General features: G+C 38.5%; 2 protein-coding genes across 5 annotated transcripts in view; one reads left to right on the top strand and one right to left on the bottom strand.

Annotated features, from left to right (window-relative positions):
* The window catches only part of CDC20B (cell division cycle 20B), a 69,655-nt gene extending 48,934 nt beyond the window's left edge, over positions 1-20,721 (bottom strand). Inside the window, exons 1-2 of the mRNA XM_044657737.1 lie at positions 20,659-20,721; positions 20,339-20,398 (exon numbers count right to left, since the gene is read on the bottom strand). Coding sequence (XP_044513672.1) covers positions 20,339-20,398; positions 20,659-20,721 — 123 coding nt within the window. The remainder of the gene's footprint in view (positions 1-20,338; positions 20,399-20,658) is intronic.
* GPX8 (glutathione peroxidase 8 (putative)) lies at positions 105-6,631 on the top strand. 4 transcript variants are annotated; one of them, XM_044657739.1, is made up of 3 exons: positions 105-332; positions 1,026-1,287; positions 5,986-6,631. In XM_044657739.1, exons 1-3 carry the CDS (start codon positions 126-128, stop codon positions 6,147-6,149), a joined length of 633 nt encoding a protein of 210 aa, XP_044513674.1. In that variant the 5' UTR covers positions 105-125; the 3' UTR covers positions 6,150-6,631. The 4 variants fall into 4 exon arrangements, with proteins under 4 accessions (XP_044513674.1, XP_044513677.1, XP_044513676.1 ...); XM_044657741.1 differs by having other exon boundaries at positions 124-179; positions 1,152-1,287; positions 5,986-6,630; XM_044657740.1 differs by having other exon boundaries at positions 124-179; positions 5,986-6,630.
* Positions 20,722-27,161: the final 6,440 nt, after the last annotated feature.

The raw sequence follows: 27,161 nt of genomic DNA, 5'->3' as shown, positions 1-27,161 counted from the left end.
GGGGAGGGAGGGAGGGAAGTAGGGGGGGGGGGGGCCCTAGCCCAAGGAAGACTGCAGCTGGTTCAGGGTTTCGGCTCCTCCTCCAATCCCAGGCCTGCTGAGACTACCCCCAGGAACCCTCCAAAATGGAGCCCTTTGCAGCCCCGAATCCATTAAAGTGCTCCATCCCCAAGGCCAGAGTGATCGCCGTTTTGTTGTCTATGGTCCTGTGCTCCGTCACGCTGTTCCTGCTACAGCTCAAGTACCTGAAACCTAGAATCAAAGACTTCTATTCTTTTGAAGTGAAGGATTCCAGAGGAAGAACTATTTCTTTGGAAAAGTACAGAGGCAAAGTAAGTCGCGATTTCTGGGTTTCAATGACGCGCTTGGGCGAATTCTCTCCCTTTGTACCCTCCTCGCTGAGAGAAGCGACATCTCGGCTTTCCATCAGGTCCTAACGCGGGGCTGGGAGAGGTCCGGGGTTTCTGTCACTGCTAATCCCCCTTCCCCGGGTCTTCGGGCGTCACCCCAGGGGGAACTGCCCGCGCTCATCACGTACCCCCAAGGAAAGCTAGGTTTGAAATAATATCACAAGCCAAATACAGTTCAGTTTTCTTTTCTCTTCTGAAGCCTAAATGAATCCCTTTTGTGGATGGTAACGCTTTGAATCCTTTACAAACGAACTAGTGTGGGGGCGGGGATGGGGATGGAGATGGAAAAATATAACTTAATGATAAAGTTATCACAGAAAAATGTAGATACATCAGAAAGAACATTTTTGTTCGGATCACTCGAACTTTATAAAGTTTCTCCTTTTTTCCCGCCCTGTGTGTTTCTCGTTGTCCGTGATATCTGGTGGAGCCCCAGGTCCGGCACTGTTACATTGTTTTATAAATATTATCTACTTAGAAACGTAATAGACTCAAAGAGCAGCCGCTTTGCCAGATGCGATGGTGTCTGTCGTTGTTTTTATTCTCTGAACTTGTGGTTTTATAAAAATATCGAGGTTTCACTTTCCCGACTGGCTTTTCTCTTTTTCCCGGGAGGCTTCGCTGATTGTAAACGTGGCCACTAACTGCCAGCACACAGACAGAAACTACTTAGCGCTGCAGGAACTGCACCGGGAGTTCGGCTCCTTCCACTTCAACGTCTTAGCTTTCCCGTGCAATCAGTTCGGAGAATCGGAGCCCGGCCTTAGCCACGAAATAGAAGCTTTTGTAAAAGCCAACTATGGAGTGACTTTCCCCATTTTCCACAAGATTAAGATTCTGGGATCTGAAGGAGAACCGGCATTTAAATTCCTTATTGGTAAATATCCTCCTTGCTTACGTTTTCTAATTGACTCATTTTTGAGATGAAACCCACTACTCCCAGATCTTAATTTTCTGTTTCTCATTTCAGAAATGTATCATTAACAAAGTCTTACAAAACAATCATCTCATCTGTGTGCTTTGCAAACTGTAAAAGCACTTGGTAAACAGTAAAGCCCTATGTAAATGTGAGTTCATATTATTCTACTTAAATGTTTTAAGGAGCCTTGATTTCAGTCAGAAAACTACTCTGTGGACAAATATAGATGCTTCCACACATTGGGAGATAGTATTCATAAGCTGCCATGATCTCTTAAATTCACCACCTGTTCATTCATCAGCAAGAAAATGACCTCCAAACTTAGCTCTGCAGATCCCTAGACCAAAAAACAACAACAACAACAACAAAAAAAAAACAGCTCATCCTCAACTTGGTAGGCCCTTTACAATTTGTATAGCTATTGGCAAAGCTTTTTTTTTTTAATGAAAAATGTATTTCATGAAAGATCTCATCTTGCAGATTTTTTTCATCATCATTTCATAAAATATTTATTCAACCCAGGGACAACACCACACCATGGTGAACCATTGAAGTCTTTAGTAGGTGGGGAGGGTATTTTTTAATATTATTATTAAAAAACAATTCTTAGCAAGTTATATTTCCCCAAAATTAATGGTCCATCATAATTTAGTGTAAATTTAAATTTAATTTGAGAAACATTACTATGGCTATGCAGCATACTTCAGAAAAGATTTCATCCTGCAAATTTTATTAGCATAATTTCATAAAAACATAATAGGGAAATACTTCGTTGTTCTTTTTGCATACCTCTAAATAATGATCATAAGAAAACTAAGTTTGGCTATTTTCAAAAGCTCACTAGAAAAAAAAAGCTTACTAGATCCAAAGTAAAGTAGCTTTCATGCTTGAATGACCCAGTCCTAAGTCACATTTCCATTATATGACTAAGCAAAAGTTCCATACAATCTTCCCCCATAAGTTCCATACAATCTTCCATGGGGGTATAGGATCTGTCGCTTTTAATGACATTCTATGAAGCAGCTGGGAAAACTCCTAAGGTAAGACCTAACATCCTAAAAAGCAAACATGACAGAGTCAAGGTGAGTTATTCAATGATTGGTTGTAGTCCTATATGTACACAATGTCAAACAAGTAGTTCTTGCCCCAACTCAGTAAGCATTCCTTTATTCTGCCAGCACTCTCAAGAAGTGAGGCACTGTGCTAACTGCTGAGGGTACACTGCACTCCAGGAGCTCACATTCTTCTGGGGGAGAATAGGGTGCACACAAGTCACCTGGGGAGATCAGGGAGGATCTCAGGTAGATGGAACTTGAGTAATTTCTAAAGGAGTTGGGGATCCCTGGGCAGAGGTGAAAGCATTCTGTACAGATGCACGGATAAAATGTGTGAGAACACAATGTGGACCAGATTAGCTGTGTGAAGGAAACATGCCAGACTGTGAAGGGCTTGAAACATCACCCAGAGGGGTCTGTTTTCTACTAGAGGCAACAGGAAACCATTGAAGCTACTTGTGCAAGGCCATGATGTGGGCTTTACAGACATTAATGTGGCTACAGCTGTGCAGAAACTGGATTGACAAGGAGGTTGGAAACTGGGAGGCTATTGCAACAATCTAGATCTGGGGTCCGCAACCTTTTTGGCCGTGAGAGCCATAAACACCACATTTTTTAAAATGTAATTTAGTGAGAGCCGTACAGTGCTCACAGTGCGCACTCCTGTAACAGCGCCTGAAAAAAAAAAATTGACTTTATGGCTCCTGCAGAAAGAGCTATATCTGGCCCTCAAAAGAGCCAGATATGGCTCAAGCGCCATATGTTACCAACCCCTGATCTAGATAATGGTGATGACATGGATGCACTGCCAAATCTAACATTTATTAAGCTTTTTTTTCCCCATGCAAAGCACTGGTAGGTGTTGCAGGAGGAAGGTGACCCTTGCTTTCAAGAAGAGGGGATAGTTAGGTTACCCTATTGACTGCCATCTCATTGTCTTCTAGAAATGCTCCCTGCTTCTTTCTAGTCCTGTATTCTTCCATGTCTCTTTTTACTGGCTCTTCTTTTTCCTATACCCCAGACTTGGACTCCTACTGATTCTCATCCCCTCCCTAAGCCTCATTTATCAATTCTACATGGATTCCCAAGTCTATAATGCCCTACTTACTCATAGACACCTCTCACCTGGACTACCAGCACCTCAAAATCCTCATCCCTTTGCTCCCAAAATGTGCAACTCCTAACTTCCCTATTTTAAATAGGTGATGCCACTCTCATCTGAAGGGGTGATCAATGCTCAACCCTTCCGTTTTCCTTGACTACACACACACACACACACACACACACACACACACACACACACACACACACACACACACACACACACACACACACACCCATTATCCCATTAATACCTCTTCAAGTTCTTTCAGCCTCCATCCTCAAGCTTTGAGATTGGAATAGACATCCTAAGTGATCTATCCAAGTCTAGTCTCCCCATCCTATTGTCCAGTCACTGTACCTTTCCTGATGCCTAACACCTTGTGTCTTTCTTGGCCTGGCATTCAGAGTTCTCTGCAACCGACTCCAGTCTCCCTGGCTGCTCTTAGCTCCTAGTCCCCTTCCTCACATACTCTGTTCCCACCAGACCGCCCAGCTCATTTCCCCGCTTCTTGTCCTTTCTCCTGTCACCTCTCCCTAGCCATTGCCTGTTAAGGTCCTTCAGGCCCCACCGAGGTACTGCCTCTTGCAGGAAGCTTTCCCCAATTCTCCTTGCTAGAAGTGATTTCTCCCTCTTCAAATCTCTCATAGCATCTTCTTGGCCCTCCCCTTTGAATCCACTTTAAAAATCCACTTAGAAATGTTCATTAAATTGAAACCGAATTGAATATAATAGAAATCAACAGGTGTTAAGTGCTAAGAGGTTTAAACAAAGAATTGTGTTAACACAGTAAAGTTAAAGATTACTTCGGGTGGGGGTGGGGGCAGAACTGGCTCTATAAAAGAGATAGCACTTCAACTAAACCTTTTTAAGGGTAGATAGAACTCCAATAACTATTCTAGGTCATGAGAACTAGGTAAAGAAAAGACCAGAGGTAAAATACACGATTATCTTTGAGGAATGACAGAATAATTCTCTTTTGCTGAACATCTGGTGCCTAAGGGGAGGAAGTACATGTTGAACCAATAGGCTAGGGTCGTTATCACAGAATTTAATTCCATAGGTAATGGGAAACCATTGAAATCAGAAAATTGTGTCAGGTTCATTTGACCTCAGTTTGTATGTTATATTCAACAAAGGAAAAACAGGTAATAAGTGGGAATTGCAATGGAAAGGAAGGAAAGATGCAAGAGATCTTTAGTTTTCAGCCACTACTGATTTTATTTGATAATTTCCACAGTTATGTATATTGTTTGCTATATTCATTCAAAGTTTAATATTCAGCTTCCAAAACTCAAATCTTAGTCCTCCAATCTTCATGTCAGAATTACAATAACATCTTTTCCCCTGTTATTGCTCAAGTAATTTCTGAAATCCCATTAACTCCAGAAGTCTTTCCCCCAAAGAATTTTAAAAGTTGTATTGATTCAAGGTTTGCTTTCAAGTCAAGCAAAGTTTTGGGAGCAAATAAGTATAAAAAGTTTATATGCAAGTGAGACCTGGGTCTTATAAAATTTTGAGTAGGGATGGACAAAGATAAGTTAACTGCTTTCTACCATGCAATTTTTTCTTTATATGTTGCATCTTCCCTAAATTATTAGTCAATTAGGTGGCCCAAATTATATTCATCCATAAAGTTTAAATTGAACACCAAATGTCTTGAAATAAATGGCATCAAGATGCAAAAAATCCTTTCCTATCTTAAAAGTCTTTTTTTTTGTTTGTTTTTAATTTTAAACCCTTAACTTCTGTGTATTGACTTATAGGTGGAAGAGTGGTAAGGGTAGGCAATGGGGGTCAAGTGACTTGCCCAGGGTCACACAGCTGGGAAGTGTCTGAGGCCGGATTTGAACCTAGGACCTCCGGTCTCTAGGCCTGGCTCTCAATCCACTGAGCTACCCAGCTGCCCTTAAAAGTCTTTTTAAAAAATTTATTATATGCATATAATTCTTCAGTTTTCATACCAATTGTATTCCTTATTACAAACAACTATATGTTAAACATACCAATTAAGTCAAATTATCATTTTGTTCATTAATAGGCAATGTCAAATATTTATTAAAATACAACAAAATTTTAACATTTCCTATTTAAGTGAGGTCTTCCAAAATGAACAAAATTTCACTCTCCCCACTACCACTTCTATAGACAATTAAAATAGCACATCAAAATCTGGTCATTTCAACTTTTTCCTGATTTCTAAGTCCTCACATATTTAGTTAGGGATCTTTGCCTATTCTAATTATCCTGTATTTATTTACATGCCTTGCATCCCTCAGTAGAATGTAAATTCCTTGAGGGCAGGCACTGTTTTTCTTTTTTCTTTTTTTTTCTTTTTTTTTTTGACTTTGTATCCACAGTACCTAGCCCCAGTGTCTTAATATAGGTTTGTTGAATTGAAATTAAATTAATTCAGTGGGAATTGTACCCAAAATTAAGCTGCAGATTCTGACTTACTTACAGTGAAGGCATGTTAACTTAATGCTGATTTTTTTTAAGATTCATCAAAGAAGGAGCCAAGGTGGAATTTTTGGAAATATCTTGTCAATCCTGAGGGTAAAGTTGTGAAATACTGGAGACCTGACGAATCTTTGGAAGCCATCAGACCAGACGTAGCAGCTTTGGTTAGACAAATCATCATTAAGAAGAAAGAAGACCTTTGAAAATGTCATTAAGCATTGAGAATCTATCTACAAAAGCATTGGAATATCTGTCATTTTGGTCACATTTTAATCATTCCAATAATTCTGGTATCCAATTCAATGTTGTCCATAGGATGGTGTCTTTTAAATAAGTCCCCAGGATATAGATGTTCCTCCCTCTCCCTGCCCTGCCCTCCCCTACCCCCCAAAAGAGATTATTCAGACTGGAAATAAAATTAAAATTAAATATAGCCAAGACCCCTATCAAAAAGAGTAAAAATTTAGAATACTTTATCAAAGCTCACTATTGTCCATTTCACAAATGTGAACCTTTTTGGTGCTTGTAATTGATCACCCCTAGAGTACTATGTAATCACCTCAGAGCACTATGTAAAGACAATTAAATTTGAACATCTGATTAAAAAATTTTTATGATTAATATTAGTAAGAAAAGGAAAATGGAAGTATTGTAAAGCATAAATGTGCAATCTTATGCATATTCAGATTTGTAAATAAAATTTTTATACGTCTCTGATATCTTAGTGCATCTTAGTATTTTGACAAAGCTGTCACATGGTTTTTATATCACACTATTTAGGCAGAGACTTTCCAAATTTTAATAAGTTTTTTGTCATTTTCCCCACATTTCTCTAAAGTTCATCTAATTCCACAACTGGTGCTTATTGTCCAGCCCACATCTTAGATTTAGAGAGTAAATAATTGAAAATTACTTCAAAGTAATTATAATTATTCAAACCAACTAATTGCAGATTATTTCTGTTGTTAAGAGTGAAGTGGCCACTTAGCAAGTAATTCATTGCTAGACCATTTTGATGCCAGAGAGGAGGTAGAATCTGGGAGGAATTAGTTCTGCCACCAACTGATTAAAATGGTAGCAAAAATAATGTGGAGGAACCCTAATTATTACATTAGTTATAACAGTCTGAATGGAACTATTATTTTTTCTTCCCAAATCATAATTTAAAATGTTCATCAATCACATCATAGTCATGTTCTAGCCAAGTAATATACCTCTAAACAGTAAGTTAGCCTTTTAATTATATTTTCCTATGAAGTCAAAGGAACCCTGAAATGGCATAAATAGCCAAGTGAAAAAGTCATATAAAATTTGGCTAACATGAAAAGATAGTATCAACTTTTTGTCCTTACTTGACTTGCATCCCTCAGTAGAATGTAAACTCCTTCAGGGCAGGCACTATTTTTCATTCCTTTTTTTTGGTCTTTGTATCCACAATACTTAGCCCAGTGTCTTAATATAGGTTTGTTGAATTGAAATTAATTCAGTGGAAATTGTACCCAAAATGAAGTTGCTGATTTAGACTTACGGTGAAGGCATGTTAACATAATACTGATTTTTTTTAAGATTCATCAAAGAAGGAACCAAGATGGAATTTTTATTCTCTCTAGTCTAACATATGCCCTCATTTTTGAAGATGAGGATTCTTGGTAAGAGGGAGCCAGTTTAACCATCCTTTTGCTAAACGATAGACTGATAGAAGAGATTTCAGGATTTTGAAACTAAGTTCTTAAAGGAGCACATGCCTAGAAATATTTGCAGAAACACATCTAGTATTTAATTACCTAGACTTACATTATGAGTTTTGTTTTGTTTTTTAAAGAAGTTTCCTTTAGTGGCAGGTAGGTGGCTCAATGCATAGAGAGCCAAGCCCGGAGACTAGAAGTCCTGGGTTCAAATACAGCCTCAGATACTTCCTAGATGTGTGACCCTGAGCAAGTCATTTAACTCCCATTACCTAACCCTTATCTGTCTTCTGCTTTGAAACAGATATTGATTCTAAAACAAAAGAATTTAAAGAGGAAAAAAAAGTTTCCTTTTAAAGACAAGCCTCTGGATTCTTAAAAAAAAAAAAACAAAAAAACAATAACCACCAACCAGATAAGGACCACACTATAATAGAAACAGCATTGTAAATTCTAGGTTTTTTTAAGGAGATTACTAAAAGAGTTCAAGATGCCCAGATCCTGCTCTCCACTCTGCCACTATTTCTTTAGGTAATTCTGGGCATTTAGCTTTTCTGGATCTCAGCTGCCTCATCCCTAAATGAGGAGTCTGGACCAAACAATCTCAGACTATTTGGATGAATTGACAATGATGATGTTTGAGGCATGAAGGTAAGAACAAATGCTAATATGGAAATCTTTCCAGAGGAGCATAGGGTTTTCATGGATCTACCCAACATATTACAGTTTGTCCCTACACTAAGACTCTCCCCGGGCAGGTAGGTGTCTTGGTGCCAGGCCCGGAGGCAGGAGGACATAGGTTTAAATCTGGCCTCAGACACTTTCTAGCTGTGTGATCCTGGGCAAGTCAGTTAAACCCGTTCATCTAGGCTTTGCCCTTCTGTTGTTACTAGTACAGAAATTAAGGGTTTTAAAAAAAAAACAAAAACCCTCCATCTGCGGTGAGGTATACTAGAAAAGGAACTCCCAGAGGAGGAAACTCCCTCTACCAATGCAGAACGGAGAGCGGTGGGTATCCGGCTCAGACATTGTGACTTGCCCAGGGTCATAAGGTCAGTATGTTTCGAGACTGAATTTGAAGCTGGGTCCTCGTTCTCCTTGTCTTAATCAAGGCGGCTCCTTCTTCTGGGATTGGCCTCCCTTTCACGCCCCTAATTCCCGATGCTCCACAGGTCCTGTCTGGTGCCCTTCTCTCATTTGCTCCCGTGGGCGGATGGTCATCTCTCCGGAGAAGACTAAAAGATCCCTCGATCTCTCCCACGGGACCAGTCGACACTTAAAAACGAATGTCCTGCGGACAGCTCCAACTCAACACATTGCCAATAGAAGTCATCCTCTCGCCCACCGCCAGAAACCTGTTCCATCCTCAGCTGCGCCCTTTCTCCCGTTTGTCCTCCCACTCCTCTCATCGGTCTCCACACTTGCCATTTCTTCCCCTTCACAACCCCGTCATTCGCCTTCTCCCTGCCTCCGCCTAGCCCGCGCGCACGCAGCTGCAGTCTAAGCACAGAGCTGGCCACGTCACTACCCCATCAGTCAAGTCCTAGAGCTCCACAGCATTGCTAGAATAAGAAAAAGAATCGCTCTGTTTAGCTTTTAAAATCCCTCCAAACCTAAGTCCTAACCTTTCTTCCCCATCCTGCGCACTGCGATTCCGCCAGCGCGGCCTGCCCCCCTCCTTCAGCGGCTCCTCTCCTCTCTCCCTGCCGTGCCACGCCGCCCCTCCCCCCATGCTTCTCAAAGAAGCTAAAGCTCTCTTCCTTAGTCACCCCTTACCAAATGACGCCTCGTATAAGGGCCCGACTGCTAGTCCCCTTTCTCCCAAACTGCCCTTTAACTCCCTTGAAGTTATTTGTATGTATTCACTACTGTCTACCGTAGCACCAGGCACATATTAGGTGGTTCATAAATACCTACCGGTTGATTCTGTAAAACAGGGAAAACATTCTTATGTTGTATGAACACCTAAGAATTCTTTTACATTTTTATGAGAAGGAGAAAATCTTGTCTCTGAGCCAAAAGCCTTCTAACTTGTATGTAATGGGCCAGAGAGCACTTAAGTTGAAATTGTTAGGAGCTTCCTAGTTAGGACCCTCTTACCACTGTGTTATAAGGTAGAAAGCATCCCTCTTATATTAAACATAATGAACATTTCTCCTGACAGTTCTCAGGAAACAGGGAAACTGGATGTCTGAATAGTCTCCACTTCAGCCTAAAATGGAAGAGAGACCACCACTAGGATACACTCAGAAGGAATCATACAAAGGGTTTTGTCTCCTTTCTTTGTGCAAAGAATGCTATAAAAAACTACAATTATGCTGTGATGGAAAGATGAACAAAAATAAGGGCAAAGCACCTTTAGTCAGAGTTAAGAAAAAGCACTTATTCATTAAGCCTAATACAAATATATTAAAGGAATCTCTAAAGAAATTTTCACATGTGCTCTAAACAATCTTCTTAAACCAAATGGGCCTGATGAAAGAACATGTGGAAATATGGAAGTGTATGCAGTTGCTGGACTTATGAAAAACAGCTAACTAACAATACACTGCCCAATCACCACATACATACACTAAAACCAGACTGTCGCCTAGATTTTCTGCCAGAGCAAACAAAAAACAATATTATCAGGTTTTAAAAAAAGAAAAGAAAATGAACATGTAGGAAAAGTACGGGTACATGCTGTTTCAGAAGAAACCCAAACTCATTTTATTATATTAAAATAAACATAACATAACAATGAATGGTTCACATTCATGGGATCATGATTTTTTTTTTTTAAGTTCAATTTGATGAAGGGGAGGAGAGGGAAAGCCATTAAACTAGAGGACACAGGGAAAGGTGTTAGGAGTGGGCCCAATTCAACCCTCTACTTGATTCATCTCACTCATGGAGGAGTGGCATTCTCATTGGAGATACTAAAATACAAAAAATAGTCTTTCATCCTCTCCATTCCATTCCCCCATATGTGGGAGCCCCTGCAAATATAGAATTGTGAAAGAGCTACAAACAACAATAACCATATACTGAGTCTCTCTCCCTCTGTTTTTTCCTTTTCATCAATGTCTCTGTTTTTCTCTCCCCCATAACTCTTCTGACTCCCTTCATTCCCTTTTTTCTCCATCTTTTTTCCTTTTATCTCCTTCCCTTCTTATGACTCCCAGAATTAAAAGGCATTTTAAAGTATCTGTTGAATAGTCACTTCCTGTAATTAATTTTAAATATGTAAAATTCAATATATGTGCTTCTTTAACCTGATAGATGTGGACAATCTTGATTGCTTTAGTCTTTCCATTCAAACATCATTATTTCCTAAATTTTTAAAGTATTAGAAAAATGTTATTTCACCCTTTAAACAACTTTAAAAATATTAAACTCAAAACACAAAAATAATTAAAATATTTCCTAAGCAACTATCAAGTCATTCACTGAGTTATAATTGTTAGAATTAATTGTTCAATGATAATAAAGACCAAAACAGTGTATCACAGCCCCATCATTTTTCTATATCATTCTAAAAACAAAACAACTAAAAGCATGGATATTTGTCTGTGTCATGGGAGATGCAATGGGATAGCAGTTGCATGTTAGCTGGTGCATTCAGATAGTCAACCAGCTAACAATACACTGCCATCCCATCACAACCAGATAAGCAATGCTTTTCAAAGTCTTCTTGTTGTTTTCATTAAAAAAGATGAACAGGTCCAGGAGCAAGTGGCAGGGTAGTCCTGACTGCTAAATTGAGACCAAGCAGCCAGCTTGCAGCACACTGCCTACCTGATCCAGGGAATAGGAACAATATTCTGGAGCAGAAAGCTCACTTGCCTTAGAGCCAGAAACCTTGATAAAATAAGCTGGATAAGATTACCAAAAAAATACCAAATGAGGTCAAGAAGAGTCAGATATGACTAAAAAACTAAACAACAACAACAATTCACAGGGCTATCAAAGGGGAGAAATTTTACTAAATAAATAGGAACTATGATCACCATATATGGCCAATAATAAACATATAATGACTTTACAGTATAACACAATGGTAGTAATTTACTAACAAATCAACAGTATCAAATACTGGATGTATTTGAACATTATGAAATTGCTCAAAAATAATTTCATCTGGACATCAAAAATGTCTAAAAAAATCAAACTACCAAAAAATTATTTTATAGAAACAGAAAAAAAATAATAATAAAATTCACCTGGATGAACAAAAAGTAAAGAATATCAAAGGAACTAATGGGAAAAAATGTGAAGGATAAGGGCATAGCATTACCAGATCTTAAACTGTACTATAAAGCAGCAATCATCAAAATCATCTGGTTCTGGCCAAGGAAGGAAATGACAATATTCTGGGGTAAATGGCCTCAACAACCTAGTGTTTGATAAACCCAAAGATCCCAGCTTTTGGAACTCTTTTACAAAAACTGCTCGGAAAATTGGAAAACAGTAAGTCGAAAACTAGGTATAGACTAGTATCTCACAGCCTATACCAAGACACGGTCAAAATGGATATATGACTTAGATCTAAAGAGTGATACCATAATGAAATTAGGGGAACACAGAATAGTTCACCTGACAGATCTTTGGAAACGGGAAAAATTTATGACCAAAGATAATTATAAAATGGAAAACGAATAATTTTAATTATATTAAATTAAAAAGCTTTTGTCAAACGAAACAAATCTAACCAACATTAGAAAGGAAACAACAAACTGGGGGAAATTTTTTTAATAAATGTCTCTGATAAAGGTCTAACATCTCAACTTTATGGAGAACTAAGTCAAATTTATAAGAATACAAAGCCATTTCCCAAAGGACATGAACAAGCAATTTTCAGATGAAGAAATCAAAGCCATCAATAATCATATGAAAAAAATGTTCTAAATCCCTCTTGATTAGAGAAATGAAAATTAAAAAAACACCGAGGTATCACCTCACACCTATCATATTGGCTAATATGGCAGTAAAAGAAAGTAGTAAATGTTAAGAGGTGACGTAGCAAAATTGGGACACTAATACATTGTTGGTAGAGTTGTGAATTGATCCAACCATTCTGGAGGGCAACTTGGAACTATGCCCAAAGAGCAATAAAACTACTGGGTCAGGGTAGCTGGATGGCTCAGTGGATTGAGAGCCAGGCCTAAAGACATCAAATCTGGCCTCAGACACTTCCTAGCTGTGTCTCTTTGAGCAAGTCACTTAACCCCCTTACCACTCTTCTGCCTTGGAACCAATACACAGTATCAATTCTAAGACCGAAGGTAAGGGTTAAAAAAAAAAATCTATTGTGTCTGTATCCCAAATGGATAATAAAAAAAGGGAAAGTAGTATACAATAAACCCAAAGATCCCAGCTTTTGGGACAAGAACCCACTGTTTGACAAAAACTGCTAGGAAAATTGGAAAACAGTATGGGAGAGATTGGGTCTAGATCAACATCTCACACCCTATACCAAGATAAATTCAGAAAGGGTAAATGACTTCAATATAAAGAAGGAAACTATAAGTAAATTAGGTGAACATAGACTAGTATACCTGTCAAATCTTTGGGAAAGGAAAGAATTTAAGACCAAGTAAGAAATAGGAATACTACAAAATGTAAAATGACTAATTTTGATTACATTAAATTAAAAAGGTTTTGTACAAACAAAACCAATGCAAACAAAATTAGAAAGAAAGCAACAAATTGGGAAGAAAATCTTTATAACAAAAACCTCTGACATAGGTCTAATTTCTCAAATTTATAAGGAACTAAATCAATTATACAAAAAAATCAAGCCATTCCCCAATTGATAAATGGGCAAGGGACATGAATAGGCAGTTTTCAGATAAAGAAATAAAAATTATCAATAAGCACATGAGAAAAAGTGTTCTAAATCTTATAACTAGAGAAATGTAAATGAAAACAACTCTGAGGTACCACCCAACACCTAGCAGACAATATGAATAATATGAAAGCAAAGGAAGTAATAAATGATGGAGAGGATGTGACAAAATTGGGACACTAATGCACTGCTGGTGGAGTTGTGAATTAATCCAACCATTATGGAAGGCAATATGGAATTATGCCCAAAGGCCTTTAAATGACTGCCTGCCCTTTGATCCAGCCATGCCACTGCTGGGTTTATACCCCAAAGAGATAATAAGGAAAAATACATGTTATTCACGTTCTTTGTGGTGGCAAAAAATTGGAAAATGAGGGGATGCCCTTCAATTGGGGAATGGCTGAATAAATTGTGGTATCTGTTGGCGATGGAATACTTTATGCTAAAAGAAATAATGAACTGGAGGAATTCCATTCATTCCAGTGAACTGGAAAGACTTCCAGGAATTGATGCAGAGTGAAAGGAGCAGAACCAGGAGAATGTTGTCCACAGAGGCTGATACACTGTGGCACAATTGAATGTAATGGACTTTTCTACTAGCAGCAATGAAATGATCCAGGACAATTCTGAGGGACTTATGAGAAAGAATGCTATTCACATCCAGAGAAAGAACTGTGGGAATAAAAACACAGAAGAAAAACATTTCCTTGATCACATGGTTCGATGAAGATATGATTGGGGATGTAGGCTTTAAATGATCACTCTATTGCAAATATTAATAACATGGAAATAGGTCTTGGTCGATGATGCTTGTAAAACCCAGTTGAACTGCTTGTTGGCTCTGGGAGGGGAGAGGGAAGAGGGGATGGAAAGAACATGAATCATATAACCATGGAAAAGTATTCTTAATTAATTAATTTAAAATGGGGAAAGGACCTACTGGTACAAAAATATTTATAGCAGCTCTTTTTGTGGTGGCAAAGAATTGGAAATTGAGGGAATCAATTGGGGAATGGCTCAACAAACTGTGGTACATGCTGGTGATGGAATACAATTGTGTTATAAGAATTGATAAGCAGGGGGCAGCTGGGTAGCTCAGTAGATTGAGAGTCAGGCCTAGAGACAGGAGGTCCTAGGTTCAAATCCGGCCTCAGCCACTTCCCAGCTGTGTGACCCTGGGCAAGTCACTTGACCCCCATTGCCCACCCTTACCACTCTTCCACCTATGAGACAATACACCGAAGTTAAGGGTTTAAAAAAAAAAAAAGAATTGATAAGCAAGATGCTTTCAGAAAAAGCTGGAAAGATCAGCAAGAACTGATGCAGAGTGAAATAAGCACAGTAACAGCAATACCGGATGATGATTGTCTGTGAAAAGTTGAATACTCAGCAATGCACTGATCTGGGGCAATCATGAAAGACTCATGATAGGGAATGGTATCCACCTCCAGAGAAAGAACTGTTGGAGTCGTCTTTCACATCAGTGTATTTATGGTTTTATTTTGGGAGCTTTGGTTATGTTTGAGTGTGCTCTTACAACAATGACCAATATGGAACTGTGTTTTGCATGACAATAAAAAATGAAAAAATATGTCTAGAAAAGCCATCAAAGTATTTACCATTTCCTTTTCAGAACCAACAATTTTAGTAATGGGAACTGAATTTTTTAGGATAAATTATGTTTTAAAAGTCACCTAAAGGGGGCAGCTGGGTAGCTCAGTGGATGGAGAGCCAGCCCTAGAGATGGGAGGTCCCAGGTTCAAATCTGGCCTCAGACACTTCCCAGCTGTGTGACCCTGGGCAAGTCACTTGACCCCCATTGCCTACCCTTACCACTCTTCTGCCTTGGAGCCAATACACAGTATTGACTCCAAGAAGGAAGGTAAGGGTTTAAAAAAAAAAGTCACCTAAATGTTTTATTTTCATAAATTACTAATACTGACTGACCAAAAAAAGTGTTTCAGTTATATTTGTCAGGAAAAGATCCAAGGATCACAGAGATCTATAAGTTGAAGATGAGGCAACAATGTGGTAAGTTTTTTTAAATGTAGCGTAAAATGAATGTTTGATTTTCTTTAATATTCAGTATTATTATACTGCATGTAACTAGTAGCCCAGCACTCCAATACTAGATCTAGTAAATGGCAGTTCAGAGTAGCTCTTATAAATAAAGAGAATTTTTAAGCCTCGGTTTTCATTTGGAAAGGTAATATAGCATAGTAGAAGAAAGGCATTTTTTCAGAGTTATTATCCCTATGTCAATAAACATTTCAGTTTCCCTTCAGCATCCATCAAACATAATCATTTCCATGTTCTTCGTTCATTAAATGTGAATGGAAGTTTCTTGCATTCAAAATTTTTTTCTCACATTATACTTGATATTTGTCAAACATTTCATAAAATATCATGGGCATCTCACAACTAGATATAGGAATACTGAGAAAGGGTATACAGAAATATAAGGAATTTAATTCAAGGGTCAGCAACTAGAATCTAAGAAGAAGGGTTAAAGAATAGACTTGAGCAAATTATAGACTTAGGGATGGAAGGGACACAAGAAATCAAGTACCCCCAACCTCTTTGCAGATGAGGAAATTAATACAAAAGGAAAAACTTTCTGACTGAATGGCTTACTCACACTGGTAACCAAGGAAGCCTAGAGTTCCCTGTGACTATTAAGGAGATAAGAAAGGGAAACTGGTTAACTTCTAAACCAGGGGTTGGCAACCTTTTTGGCCGTGAGAGCCATAAACGCCACATTTTTTAAAATGTAATTTCGTGAGAGCCATACAGTGCTCACAGTGCGCACTCCTGTAACAGAGCCTGAAAAAAAATTAACTTTATGGCTCCTGCAGAACGAGCCACATCTGGCCCTCAAAAGAGCCAGATATGGCTCGAGAGCCATAGGTTGCGGGCCCCCTGTACTAAACCCTTGATTCTATAGCTTCCCCTAGCAGCCCACGAGATGGCAGTATTTCCATTCTTTTTTTCAGTCTGGTGATGAATGAAAACAGCAATGAACTAAGCCCTAGAGAAAGAAAAAAAATGGCAAAAAATAGTGTCTTCACTGAAAAAGCTCACATTCTAATAAGGGAGACAACATACAAACATGTATATGTGGATCTATGTAAATAAATGTTAACGTGTGTACATATGTATGTGCGTGTGTATAGATATAACCAGACACAGTTTATACATTATAAATGTATAATTTGGACAGCTGGTGAAAAGGCGATAGGAGATGGGAAATCATACTGAAAGAGCAAATAGGAGGCCAGAGTTGCTGTATCATGTAGTACTTAAGAAGGGGGAAAATGTAAGAATACTGGAAAGAGAGACAGATAAGTACTTTTTAAAAAAGATACAGAGTAAAGAAAGATTTAAGAAAAGAATACTGGAAAGGTAGAAAAGGGCCAATTTGTGAATGGCTAACTGGAGTACTTTCTTTTTGGTTCTTGAGGTGATAGGGGGATGAGGGAATTTACTAAGTAGGGGCTAACATAGTCAGACCTGAACTTTAGGAAGATTACTTTGGCAACTGAGTAAAAGATGGACCGGAGTAGGTAGAAACTTGAAGCAACCAGAAGGCTATTATAGTCCAGGAACAGAGCCTCTAGACACCCACTAACAAATACTTCCACTAACTAGGTGTAAGATAGAGAAAGAGCTAGTGAAAGAGAATAAAAAATTGGTCAGACACAGAGAACAGAACCAGGAGGCAGCCATGACTCAAAAACTTAGAGAAGAGCCACTATCCAGGATGGAAGAGCAACCAACAGCATCCAAGATTTCAGAGAGGTCAAAGAGAATAAGTACATAGGAACAGAAGAGGGTAGAGAAAGTGTGGAATATTGCTTGGCTTTGAGAAGGGGAGAGGAAGGACTCAGGATAGAGAGCCCCTGTTCTCAATAAAGTAGGAAGTGCGGTTAGCTGCTAAAAAGGAGGTTGTTTGGAGGTGGGCTGGGAGTAAGGATGGAGGGTGCTGAGGAGATAGGTTTGCAAAACCACACCAGGGAAGTATATATTATAGAGTATGTGAGTCAGCATATGTAATACATGTTTGCCACACGCATGCTTTGTCTTTCTGTACCTGACATATGATGTCCAACAATTGTGGTATTACCTCTCCAAAATTCAACACAAACAACCTGTCTTAGCAGGGAAGAACAATATATTCCATTCAACAGTTGCTGCATTATTTTAAAAAGTTTGTATTTGTGAATTTTTCAAATTTGCCAACCCATATTTTCCTTTTCTTAATTTCTCAAAGTTTACACATAAACTTGAGAACAAACTTGAGTTTTAATTTTTCTTCTTAATTGACTATCATACTCTCCTGGGTGGTTATTACTCCCTACTCTCAAAATAAATGCTACCTGACTCTCTTTTGGCAAATAGCCTCATCTCCTACTTTTTCAAGAAAAAAAAAAAAAGAGCTTCTCTTCCTCTCCCTCTCTCTACTTCAAACCTCAAAGCTTTGTAATACTTAACATCTTTACTCATCTCTCTCAATCTGTCTGGTGTCAGAAGATTTTAAAGTCCTTCTTTCTAGGGCTAATCCATCTACTTTTATCCTTGATCCCAACCCCTCATCACAAGTCCTTGGGGAGTTTACCCATCAATTATTCTTGAATTTGTCTACTGGCTCCTTCTCTGCTGTTCACAAACTCAGATTTCCCTTATGTTTAAAGAACCTTCCCTTGACCCAGCCATACCTCAATACCCCCTCCTTTTTCCCTCCTTTCACAGCTGAATTCCTAGAATAGTAAAACATACACTCCACTGACTATTCACTCCTCAATCCTTTCTGGTTTTCTTTGACTCTGGTACTCTACTGAAATTACTCTATCCAAGGCTGCCAATGATCTCTTAATTGCTAAATCCAATAGCTTTCCAAGCCTCTTCCTCCTTGATCTTTTAATAGTATTAACCATCCTTTCCTGGGAGGTAGGCTCTCCTTTTTCAGTTTTCCTGACACTGCTCTACCCTAGTTCTCTACCCATCTGACTTCTTTTTCTCAGTCTTATTTGTTAAATTATGTCCCATCCTTTAAGTATAAGTTTCCCCAAGGCTCTGTCCTGGGCCTATATCTCTTTTTATATTCTGTCCTTTGGTTATTTCATTTACTTTCGTGGGTTATTACTCCTATATATTCAGGCCTCATTCCTCCACAGACCTCAAGTTCTATATCTCCAACTGCCTGTTATTCCTACATACTTTGATATCCTGACAGCATCTCAAACTCAGTTTATCCAAAATTGAACTTCTCTTTTTATTAAATCCATCACTCCAACCTCCCCTATTTTTATTGATGGCATCACCATCCTCACAATCACCCAAGTGCAAAATCAGGTTATATTTTGCTTTTTACTTTCCCTAGACTTCCCTCCATACCAATGGTGACTAAGTCCTCTCAATTCTATCACTATAACATGTTTAAATCTCTTCCTTCTTTCTTAATTATCTAGATAATCTTCTAGTTTAGAATCTCACTACCACTTATCTGAATTATCTTATTAGCCTCCAATTGGCCTTCCTATCTTTAAAAGCCATAATTCCCAAAATAATATTAGTAGAGCAAAGCTTCAACAGTTCCCGATTTCCTCTGGGATAAAATATAAACCCTTTTGCCTAGCATTTAAAGCCCTGTTATATGGTTCCAACCTATCTTTCTTATCTTATTTCATATTATTCCACTTTATACACTCTATATTCTAGCCAAATTATACTAATACTCCCCAAACCCAATGCATCCTCTGCCTTTATGTACTGCAATAAATAAATGAATGAATGAATGAATGAATGAATGAATGAATCTTCACTCACAACTCAGCAGATGCCAAACCTTTTGTGTATATTAAGTATACCTCTCTTCCACCCCCTGAAAGTACTTTCTCACTCCCCAAATTTCTCTGTAATATTTCATAGGATCATAGGTCTAAAGTTAGAAGAGACCTCAGAAGCCATCTAATCTAATTCCCTCATTCTACCGATGAAGAAACTGAGAGCCAGGAGGTCTGACTAACTTGCCTGAAGTTCTACAGTTAATATGCAAGGGTCAAATTTGAATCCAGGTCTATTTGATACAGACTCAGTGCCCCAATGTCATATCTCAATGTATAATTGATTGATCCCAATAGAATGTTAATTCCTTTAGGACAGGGACTGTCCAAAATTTTTATCTTTGCATTCCCACAACTACCACAGTTCACTGAATGTAATACCTATTTTAAAAAACATTTGTCAAATCAAAATTTTTTTCTTTACCAAAGCTTCTGTACCCATTTAGAGAAGAAGAGCTGCAAAGGAGAAAGAGCACTGGACTAACCAGGAATCAGAAGACCTAGCTTCCAGTCCCAGATCGGCCAATTACTACTCATCTATCACTCAGATAAATTTCTCAACCTTATTTTGCTTGTCTGTAAAATGAGAACATTTGCCCTTACTCATAAGGCTGCCTTTGATAATCAAATGATACAATTTAGTGAAAGTACTTGAAAAATGGGACAGACCTTGAGAACATTTGCCCACAAACTCTCCCAAAAGTTGAGAGAACACATAACCATGAATAATGAAAAAAAAAAGTTTGCATTTATACCCAATAAAAGTGCTTTTACTTAGAAGAACCGGTGAGTGGGTAATTCAACTATTATTCCCTCCATCAAATGGTTTGTCCAGCCTTTCATGTCCTCATTTCACAAAAAAGAAAACAGGCTCTGAGAGGTTAAATAACTTGTCCAGGATCATAAATAGCAGTAGACAGGATTCAAACCTTACTGTCTAGACACCATATCCAGCACTCTATCTCTATATACTCAAAGCAAAGACTTAATTTTCTTGAACCACGAAATAACACAGAGAAGTAACACTGGAAACTTACCTTGCTAACCTGATTTCCGTTCAGTTTAATATCTTTTGCAAGCAGCTTCATAGTATTCTCCTTTGAAAATATGAACATAATAAGAGGAGCAAATTACTTAGGATTATAATCACGAACGATTTTGATTATCTTAAAAAAAAAAAAAACCCTCAAGCTGTGCCAAACAACATTCATTTTAAAATGCACTTCCAAAATACAAAAAAGCACAAGAAACAATGTAGAAATTCCAAACTAAAATTAGAACCAAGCTTCGCATTTTGCATTTACTCCTTGTCCCTCTCCAAGAGGCCAAAGTCAGGAACGCAGAGAACTGCACTCACCCACCAAGCCTCTTCATCAGTTCGGACCCTCCGAGAAGAGAATCGCTCCAGTTTCCACTCCATCCCCACACAGGCTCAAATCCTATCTTGCAGACTTTGCAGTCCAACCCGCTGCTCATACCTTAACCCCTTTTCTGACCCAAATACGCCCCCAGCCTCCCCTTAAGCAATCCAGGTCATCCCTGCGCCAAAAGTGTCTCCCAAGCAGCTTTGCCCGAGGCTGCGAAGTTTGGGGTTTAAAGAGACGGCGGGAGCGGCCGCCAGAGCGGGAATTCCTCTCTCGGGAACCTCATTGGCTGAGGAGATAGTGACGCGCGAGCACGGGAGGGGATTCCCCCTTCGTTTCAGAATGAGGCTGCGCCGGGGCGCGGCAGCGGAGCGCCCTGGCCCTGGCTTGCTTTGCCCGCCTCAGTCGCCGCCTTCTCATTGTCTGGGGGCGGAGGCGCGGCCAGGGGCGCCAAGAAGGGCCGGGAGGGGTGGCGGGCTTCGGGCCCTACTGGGCGCAAAGAGGTTCTTGAAGCGGCAGGAGGCGAGGGTTTTGGCGGGCCAAGAAGCGGGTACTGAGGTGCCACATCGCATCAGTTTAGAAAAACACACCACCTTTTAAAGTGGACCCCGGTGTCATTCTCCCCGGTCCCCCTACTCAGCATCTCAGGGTCTCTTTTCGCCCACCACAGTTTTAGGGGATCTGAATGCCTTGGAGAGCTTTCTTCTAGTCAAATTTATCTTTAAAATAATATTTTTGTAAAGTGGTGAGTTATTCTCAATTTTTGCCCTTTTAAAATTAATTGTAAATTCTTGATTTAAGACATCCCGCCCCCCATTTCATGAGTGCATATCCCCTTTTCTACCCACTCCTATAAACCCCATAATCACCTGAGGTGATTCCCATACTGTTGAATAGAATTATCGAAAACACCTTAACTTTTTGCATTGCAGATCCTTTGCAGAAACTATCATACTCTCTTCAAAATTCTGACTTATCTAGTGTATAGTCAATCCAACTACTATTTCGGTAGGAAAGGTGATAGAGATCTTTAAGCTAATGACAAATAGGAAAGGTCAGATGAAGAATTAAAAAAAAAAAAAAAAAAAAAAGAACAGAAAAGGCAAGTAGGAGACACAATTATCTGAATTAGTATTGGGAGTTTAAGGGAGGGGACCTCGAAAAAGTAGAAGAAAATAGCAGACAAAAAAAAAAAAACTTTGTAAAGGATTAAGATGTAATTTAGAAAGAAAAGAGATGTAGCAGATGGACGAAGTGTTACAGGACCTCTATGAAGCTCTATAAAACCAATCCCTACTTGTTCCCATTCAGTCTCATTTTAATGAACCCTGGTTTAAGGTCCACTATCCAATTTGTGAAAGCAGAGGAAATCCTTAGCCCAATTCTCTACTGTAGAGATTAAGCCATAACAGAGCTAAAAGGACTGTCCTAAACATCAAAGGAGTTATGTTATACAACTTAATTAATGGTTAAATATTGTACTCATAAAAAAGTTGACTTCACCTACAAGAATCCTATTTGCAATATATGAGTTCACTTCAACTGAATATTAATTTCAACTGAAATTAGACTTTCCAACAGAGACGCTGTTAAAATCTCACATCAATAGCAACCAAAATATAAAGCCAGTCAAATAGCAAATATAAATTAGCAATTCTGCATAATTACACATTTTCTGTAAATAATACTTATTGCTATTAACTACTTAAAAGATGAAATAATATAATGAACTTAATGTAGCATTAATGTCTTTCAATGCCAATAATGAAATTTAATTTTAGACCTATTTCCTTTTCACGTATAGTAAATTTTATGTATTATATATTTACATATTTTTTCTGATTTTTCTTGTTTTTATCTTAACGACATGGTAATGAGACTACAAAGTTTAAATATGAGAACTCAGATACTCTAAAATTACAATCTATAAGATCTTGGGAATTTAAGTCTAGGCTTACAAATGCTAAAAAATCATTCATTTGGTGTATAATTATGTTAACAGACACATACATATATAAACAAGTGCAATTCAATCTTTAGGCATTGACAACGTATGTCTCATCTTATGCCCTATTTTTCTTGAATTATAAAATAGGAAATTAACCAAGTGCCTCTCCTTTAAAGGTATTGGGGTACCTGGACCTCTAGTTGGAAACGTATCATTATTTACCACAACAACGACAACTTTTTTGGAAAATAAATTTTCTTCTATTTTCTTAAATAGGATGACTGGAAAGCAAAATTTCTTATTCATATGCTCTATTCCCCATGAAGAAATTACTACCTAAAAGGCTACCTTGCCTTAACCCTGAAGAGTCTGCCTTTGGGATTCCCAAGCAGGCTGTGAATATCCTATTAAAAGGGGATGGGCTGAGGGAGTAGGGAAAATGACAAAGTCTGGAATTTGACTAAGAGAAAGCCCAGGGAAGACCTGTAAGATCGTGAAGACCAAAGTCAGGATTGCAAAACAGGAGCTGAGATGACGTTGAGTAGGTTTTTTTGGTTTGTTTTGTTTGTCCTCAGTTTCCTCTCCATCTCCACGCACTTCCCGGGCGCTGGAGAGAAGCCACAGGCATAGTTTTCGCGGGGTTACTGCAGGACTAGGGCAGCTGCTCTCTGATTGGACCAGATCCGTTGCCCCGAGTTACCGAGCGGCAGAGCAAGGATTCCAACCGCTTTGCTGGAAAAAAGCAAACCGACCCCGGTTCTTCCCCGCTTCCAACTGTCCGCTCGCGCGCGCGCCAGACAGTTCTACCTTTGGCAAAGGTGGGAGGGAGGAGAGGCGGAGGAATCTGTCCCCATCTCGCGCTCCTGGGCGCGCGCGCGCGCGCGCAGGCGCGCCGTGCGTCCCGCTTTCCGTTCCCGCGCAGCAGCAACTGGACAAAAGAGACGGTTGGATATTTCACTTCAACGTTCCCTCCCCCCCCGCCCCCCCCCCGGCACGTGCGCTAATTGCGGAGTGAGACCCCAAAAAAGACTACAAGGAGGGGAGGACCGAGGAGGCTGAAGTCAAGACATTTCATTCACATATAGAAGGGGAGTGACGAGGAGGAGGTCTGATATGAAGGACCGGCAATTATTTCATGGAAAGCCGCTGTGGGGACACTGACTGAAGCAGTTTATCTTTTTTTCTTTTTTTTTTAATATTTATCGTCTGTCTTAGAATCAATATCTTGTATTGGTTCCAATTTAGAAGAGCGGTAAGGGCTAGGCAATGGGAGTTAAGTGACTTGTCCAGGGTCACACAGCTAGGAAGGGCCAGCAGTCATATTTGAATCTATGTCTTCCCAATTCCAAGCCTGGACCATCATCTAACTTGCCTCCCAAAATCCATTTTTTAAAAGGTTACGGTGGTAAAGGAAAAGTAATAAAGGAAGGGGACAACTTCTAGGGATGCCATGATGGGCATTTAGTATTACGTGGAAGAGTCAGTATTGGAAAAAAGATGAGAGAGAATGCATTATGCATAAGAGCTCATGGGTCATTGGAAATCATTTTGCAAAGACTTTGCAACAATGCTAACAGCTTCCCAAACAGGACAGTCCTCTAGACAAGGTAGTATATCGATTTACATTTCATGTTTTCTTTTCATTCACATTGCAACAAACACATTCATGACCTTGAGGCCAATTTTGTGGACCTCAGTTTCCCCACCTGTAAAATGATAGAGCTGGATTAGATGATCTCTAAGGTCCCTTCTAACTCTAGATAGATTTGTGATCCTGTAAAATTACATGCACAATTCCTAGGTAAATTAATACATAAAATCCTACATTAAAATATATACATTTAATTTTATATAAACATATACATATATATAATTTTTCCCTTCCATTGTAACGGATAACAAAACCATGCTCTTTAACTTACTATTGTCAGGAAACTATAAACTAAAAAGTTATCCATTCATTATATGTTTATCCTTCAAAACGATTTTTTCCAGATGTCTAATGGGGGAGCTGAAACATAATGCCACTTTGCATTTAGATAGAGATTTACAAAATATTTTCTGATACATCTCATAAAGCTCTGAACAGATAGTGATTTAAACCCTAAAGTTCTAACTCTAAATAGAGAACTTTTTTATTTTGCCAAGTGGTACATACGCTTCATTAATTTTAATACACTTCTTTGGATACAATAATTAGACATGGGCCTGAGGGGAAAATGTTGTCATTGGTCTTTTTTTTCCCCAATCATCTCCCTGCATTGCTCTAAACTTTAAAGAATTTGAGTCTAAAGAATTAGTGAAAACAATATTGCATTGAAGCAAGCCACCACTGGGTGGCATTTTCGAACTTCAGAAAGGGAAAAAAAAAAAAAAAAAAAAAAGGAGAGAGAAGGTGGAGGTTCCGAAGAAGAGGGGAAAGAGAAAAAAGAAGGAAGAAAGAAAGCCAGAGGGTGAAGTGTAGAAGACACTTCAGTATGAATATATAAACAGCACAACAAAAATTCTTTTATAAGGTATCAATCCCGGGTTACCTTATTCTTTTTTTGAATTTTTTTTCCTGGGAATTACAAATGCTTTGAGTAAGAATGCCAGGTTCTTCTGTACTCAACAAACTCGTTTTTTAATAAATTCCATTCAAACCTTAGAGCTCAGGAAACAATAAACAAGCTCTCTTGGACACAGAAAAGGGAAAATAAATGATTCTTTTCCCCAGAGAAATTCTTAAGTCATCTATCTGTGCTTCTATATAAACTGCAATCCAAAATAATTTTCTGAATTTTCATCTGTACTGTGTAGAAATCTAGAGTTTTGAAGAAGATAGGAAAGGAAATATGAAGAAAAGTACTACAACCGAATTGCTACATTTATACAGTCAGAAAGTCAATAAGCATTGATTAAGCACTTAGTGGGTGCCAGGCACTGTGTGAGTTTTTGTTGTTGTTTTTTTAATAAACCTTTATATTCAGCTCTCTTTGTGGTGGCAAAAAAACTGGAAATTGAGGGGATGCCCATTAATTGGGGAATGGCTAAACAAATTGTAGCTTATGGTTGTGATGGAATTCTTCTGTGTCATAAGAAATGATGAGCAGATGCGTTTTTTTAAAACTTGGAAAGACTTACATGAAGTTATGAAGAGTGAAAGAAGCAGAACCAAGAACCCATTATATACAACAACCAAAATACTGTTTGAAGAATGACTTGTATATGCCTACCTCCAGAGGAAGAACTGCTAAAATAAGCAAGATAAAGTTTTATATATACATTTATCTTTTTTTAAATAAAATGATGCCTTCCCTAATGGGAGAGGAGAAGGAGGGAAGATGTTACCTCAGAATTATAATGCAGCAAACAAATTTAAATTTTTTAAAAATGGGGCAGTAAGTAGGGAAGATAGATGGATCAAAGAGAGATTTCTTACTTGTGCATATACTTGGAAATTCATCTCCACAGTCTGAAGAATTTACAAGCAGATAGACTATATAAAAGATTAATCCTCAGAATTGTAAAGGAGCTAACCTCTCCATTCTCTGTAACAACTATTGGAAAGAATTAAGTTCAGGATACCATAGTGCAATCAATCAGTTCCCAAATATATAACTAATAGATGACTGTGGTGGCACGGTCAAATTATATCAAAATTATATATTTAGATTATATCAAATTATTTTAAAATTATGTATAAAATTATATATCAAAAAATCAAATTCTATAAAAATTATATCCTAATTTTAGCTAATAATTTCTGCTCTGCCACCTTAATAAATCCTATTAGTTTAACAAGTTCAGTTTGATCAGTTTCTCCTTTTTCTCCCTCTCACCTCCACCATTTATTGAAGATACTTAGGAACACATAAGTGGACAGAAGGCAGGTAGATAAAGAGTAGCACAGACTGTATAATCATCAATTAGGCAATTAAATCATAAACAATAATTCATTATAATAACACACACAACACAATTCCTGCATCCTAGGAAGATAGCTTTATCTTTTTCATTTTTTTTTTTTGCTACCTCTATAAAATTAAGGGATAGGGACTGGGCCTATGATATTATTGGTAGAGAGAACTCTCAGGTGAGAAAATACACTGCAACTTAGAATCTTTGAGAGTTGACTAGAACACAGAGAAATTAAGGGGACCTGTTTGGGGAACAGTATGTGTCAGAAGTGAGACCTGAATCTAAGGCTCTATGACTTTGAAGTATGGTTCCCTATCTGTTCTATAGCAGTTCTTACATAATTTAACCAATTCATATTCTCATATAACATCCTCATAGTTATCTTTAAATAGAGAGCTTAAAAAAAGAGGGGGGGGGGCAGCTGGGTAGCTCAGTGGATTGAGAGCCAGGCCTAGAGATGGGAGGTCCTAGGTTCAAATCTGGCCTCAGACAATTCCCAGCTGTGTGACCCTGGGCAAGTCACTTGACTCCCAGTGCCTACCCTTACCACTCTTCCACCTATAAGTCAATACACAGAAGTTAAGGGTTTAAAATAAAAAATTAAAAAAAAAAAGAGAGAGAGAGAGAGAAGTGGAACATATTCCATTC

The sequence above is a fragment of the Gracilinanus agilis genome, chromosome 1 (genome assembly GCF_016433145.1).
Source record: "Gracilinanus agilis isolate LMUSP501 chromosome 1, AgileGrace, whole genome shotgun sequence".
Classification (NCBI taxonomy): domain Eukaryota; kingdom Metazoa; phylum Chordata; class Mammalia; order Didelphimorphia; family Didelphidae; genus Gracilinanus; species Gracilinanus agilis.
The sequence above is the reverse complement of the archived record's forward strand: the minus strand, read 5'-3'. Positions and strand labels throughout refer to the sequence as shown.